The sequence below is a fragment of the Mus pahari genome, chromosome 21 (genome assembly GCF_900095145.1).
Source record: "Mus pahari chromosome 21, PAHARI_EIJ_v1.1, whole genome shotgun sequence".
In the NCBI taxonomy this organism is placed as follows: domain Eukaryota; kingdom Metazoa; phylum Chordata; class Mammalia; order Rodentia; family Muridae; genus Mus; species Mus pahari.
Genome location: NC_034610.1, coordinates 3,889,092 through 3,893,308, shown reverse-complemented (window position 1 = coordinate 3,893,308; position 4,217 = coordinate 3,889,092). Strand labels below are relative to the sequence as shown.

The window sequence follows — 4,217 nt, the reverse complement described above, 5'->3', positions numbered from 1 at the left end:
ATGGAAATTGAAATTTTGGGGATTTTGACTTCAGAATTTCAGCATTACAAATCTTCAGAATTGTAACCATAGGAAATTTACATTTTAGCGATTTGGTTCTTTTGAGACTTCAATATTTGGGATGATGGCATTTAGGACTGTGTCTCTGGAGATGGTATAAGTCATTTCTGCTTAGATTCCTGTCTGGAATATAAGCTGAGATCCTTGTATTCATGCAGAGATTTTGAGTTCAGGTTTGTGGAACTGACTAGCCTGCCCCTTAAGGTGACAGTGTTAGACCACCTGTGGAGGAATACCATCAGGGCTGCCTTAACTAACATGTCAAGTTGTTTTCATCCGTGCTGACCCAGGTCATCCATACAACTCGGGTCTGACGCCTGTGGACAGGTTTCTCTCTACTGGAAAGCATCCTCTTGAAATCTCCCTCACCCTAAGCCCAGTCATCCTTAGGAGGCCTGCAAAGGGGGTGGAAAAAAAAAACACCGGGAACTACTCAGCCACCCGCCTTCTGCTTCTTTAGTGTTTTCTAATCAGAGAAGACAAAAACCCTATCAGTGGAAGAAGAAAGCTGTATAATTGTTATGGAAACATTTGATAGTTACAGTTCCTTAGACTGTCTAAGTCCACAAAGGGAAACGATGTCCTTTTACTTTTGGCGGAGTGGGTTGGTTTTTGAAGTCATTGAATACACAAAAAGTTGCAGAGTTTAATCAAGGAGGATGAACCTCGCCTTCTAATCCGGACTCTCGCTAGTTAACTGGCAAGCTGCAGCCGGGAGTCAGCAACCCCAATCTCAGGGGCAACAAAGATGAACACACTGCAAACCTGAGTGAAGCATGATTTAATATCAGCAGCCCTGTCACCGGGCAGCCCGTGGAGGTTAGGCCCCGGGGAAGGACACTCCGGGCATAAATTAACTGGGTCAGAGGGGCCCTGATTACGCCATGACTCTGACCAGCAAGCAGCAGGGCCGTGGCTTCCCGGAGGAAAGTCTCCAGGGTTTCCCAGAAGCAGGAGTGGAAAAGGAGTAGGAGCCTTGCAGCTTACAGCCAGAGTTGGCCCGGGCGGCCGGAGGGGCGGGGCCTAGGCTGAGGGTGGGGCGTAGCCATACCGGGGCGGAGCCGAGGCTGAGGGCGGGGGCGTGGTCACACCGGGGGCGTGGCAGTGGCAAGGCCCGCGGGCTCTACCAATTTGGCGCGGGGGAGACGTGGCCTTCCCTGGATGCCGCTCCGTTACGCGCCGGGCTGTCCGTGTCACCGTCCTCCCCTCCGCTGATGGGTGCTGCCGGCAGGGTCACCGCTTCGCTGTGTCCTTGCGGACGCCCGGCGGACGCCGCAGAGCAGACGCGCGCCTGCGAGCGAACGGCCGAGTTCTGAGAGCAGCGGTCGTGGGCGCCTCCGCGATGTTGTGTCGGGCGGTGTGCAGGTGAGCGGCAGGGCCTCGGGGCCGCGGCGTCCCCCACGGGTGGGTCTCGGGGCGGCGGGTGTGGCTGGCTCGCCGTGTCAGTGGCATGACCCGGCGTCCTCTCTGTTCCTCTCAGCACGGGCAGGAGGCTGGGCCCGGTGGCCGGTGCTGCGGGCTCCCGGCACAAGCACAGCCTCCCAGACCTGCCTTACGACTATGGCGCGCTGGAGCCGCACATTAACGCGCAGATCATGCAGCTGCACCACAGCAAGCACCACGCGGCTTACGTGAACAATCTAAACGCCACCGAGGAGAAGTACCACGAGGCGCTGGCCAAGGGTAGGTGCGGGGCCCCTGCACAGGAGGATCTTGGTGGCCGGACGGAGGTCTGTTTCGATACAGGGGAATACCTCCGTTGGTTCGCATAAACGCCCTTTCCTATCCCGGAAAACACAGGACCTCACGAAAGTACTTGATGGACTTTACTATTGTGAGTCCTTTTTTGTCACCCGTGTTGCTAGCTAGCATTGGTGGTAGTCCTTTACCAAGACAGCTCTCGGACGTCGCTCTTTTTTGCGTAATGAATATTTAGTTTTTGTTTTGCATATGAATATTTAAAATACGCGGTTGTTATATAACGTGGCTTCGGGAGAGTTTGTTTTGCTTATTTTTCAGGTAGCCTTGGCAGCCATTTGCAGGAGGGTTAAGAGTGCCCGAGCTGGGTCAGCCAGGTGCCCTTGAGTGACAGGGTGGTTGGGGCTAGAAGTGGCTGGGGTTTTGCTGAGAGCAAGCGGTATTGGTGGCCCAGCAGCAGGTGCAGGAGAGGGTCTGAAGTGGCATCAGGAGACTGCAGTCCGAGTTGTGATTATTGTCACCGTTTCGGACAATAGGATTAGTTCAGTCGAGGGCTTGGACTCCCTGTCCCCATGGATATCTCTGCACTGTGGACATCCTGTTTCACACCTTTTACCCTTGGGGGAGAGGAAAAGACAGGAATTAGCACTTAGTTGTAGAACAGGCTAGACTTGGTACTTTTGGGGTCAAAGTTCACAAGAAAAATAGCTATTTTGTGAGAAACTGAGTATCTGTCACTGAATGGAATAGTAGTTAAGCTTATTTATTTACCTGTATTTTTAAGAGCTCAGCCAACAAAATCCATACTGCAGACTTCTGTTTTTGCACCCCTAGGTGATGTATATGGGAACGCCATAGTACTAAAAAACCCTGTGTGTATGTGTGTGTGTGTGTGTGTGTGTGTGTGTGTGTGTGTGCGCGCAGTTCTAGTCAGGGTGTCATGTTTTCCTGGCAAGAGCCTTTTTGTTTTTTACCTGTTGAGCCAACCACAACTTCTGGGAATATTGTTTTAATGGCTAAACAAAATAGTATGTTGTCAATATTGACTTCAAAGCTTGGCTGTTATTTGTAGGGTGGTGTGATTTGAACCCAGGTCTTCATACACACTAGGCAAGTGCTCATCTGCTGAGCTATACACCTGGCTTTCACAGTCTTTTTTAATCTATTGGTTTTTTACAAGGAGAATTAATTTGTAGTCATGTCTCTACGTTAGCCATATTGCCTGAAAAACCAGATAGTAAAATTCACCTTTTCTTCAATGTACTTTTATCTGGGAAATTGGTTGAGTAAAATGTTAGTGACATCTGGTTGACTAGGGGCATCTAGTGGAGAAGTGTGATATTTCAACATAATTATGTAAATGGTCAATTCAAGAGAGGAAAATTGCCACATTCTGGAAATTTTACTTGCAATAAGCAAATCACACAAATCTTAAATACGGGAAGAGACTGTGATTTTTGGAAATAACAGATTCGGGAAGGATGTGGTAATAGTGAAGCAGGGGAATAGCCCAGTTGGGAAATCAGTTCCTTTAAGGTAACATCTGGCATCTAGAAAGCTTTCCTCTTAAATGTTGTCCAAACATCTTTTTTTTTTTCGGGGGTTTTTTGGAGACAGGGTTTCTCTGTATAGCCCTGGCTGTCCTGGAACTCACTTTGTAGACCAGGCTGGCCTTGAACTCAGAAATCCACCTGCCTCTTTGTCCAAACATCTTAATTTTAATCCTTCTGTAGAGCCAGAGCTTTGTTTGTTTAGTGAATGCTGCCGAGAATAAGAAAGCTGTGGCTTTGTTTGCCTGACTGAGGGCAGATTTTTAAAAGGTGTTTACATTTTAATTTCAGGAGATGTTACAACTCAGGTCGCTCTTCAGCCTGCACTGAAGTTCAATGGTGGGGGACACATTAATCACACCATTTTCTGGACAAACCTGAGCCCTAAGGGTGGTGGAGAACCCAAAGGTTGGTATATGCTGCTACAGCTTTATATTTGGTGTATAGTAGGAATGATTGTTGTTTTTTTTCCCCTCTCTCTTTCTTAACTTTTTTATTTTCTTTTACAAGAGTTTTACTGTGTAGTTCTTGCTGGCCTGAAAATCAGTATGTAGACAGTCTTTATAAATTTATTTGTTTATTTTTTTTGAGGCAATTTATTATTTTTATTATGTATATATATCTGTGTGTGGAGGTGATTTTCTTCTTTTTTTAAAATTTTTATTATTTTCTTTATTTACATTTCAAATGCTATCCCGAAAGTTCCCTATACCCCCCCCAACCCGCTCCCCTACCCACCCACTCCCACTACTTGGCCCTGGCCTTCCCCTGTGCTGGGTCATATAAAGTTTGCAAGACCAAGGGGCCTCTTGGTCTTCCCAATGATGGCCGATTAGGCCATCTTCTGCTACATATGCAGCTAGAGACACGAGCTCAGGGGGTACTGGTTAGTTCATATTGTTGTTGCAC

At 48.0% G+C, this 4,217-nt stretch overlaps 1 protein-coding gene across 1 annotated transcript in view; it reads left to right on the top strand.

The window, feature by feature from the left end:
- The first annotated feature begins 1,213 nt into the window (after positions 1-1,213).
- Positions 1,214-4,217, top strand: part of Sod2 (superoxide dismutase 2) — an 8,853-nt gene continuing 5,849 nt past the window's right edge. Inside the window, exons 1-3 of the mRNA XM_021221177.1 lie at positions 1,214-1,425; positions 1,541-1,743; positions 3,600-3,716. Coding sequence (XP_021076836.1) covers positions 1,403-1,425; positions 1,541-1,743; positions 3,600-3,716 — 343 coding nt within the window. The 5' untranslated portion in view covers positions 1,214-1,402. The remainder of the gene's footprint in view (positions 1,426-1,540; positions 1,744-3,599; positions 3,717-4,217) is intronic.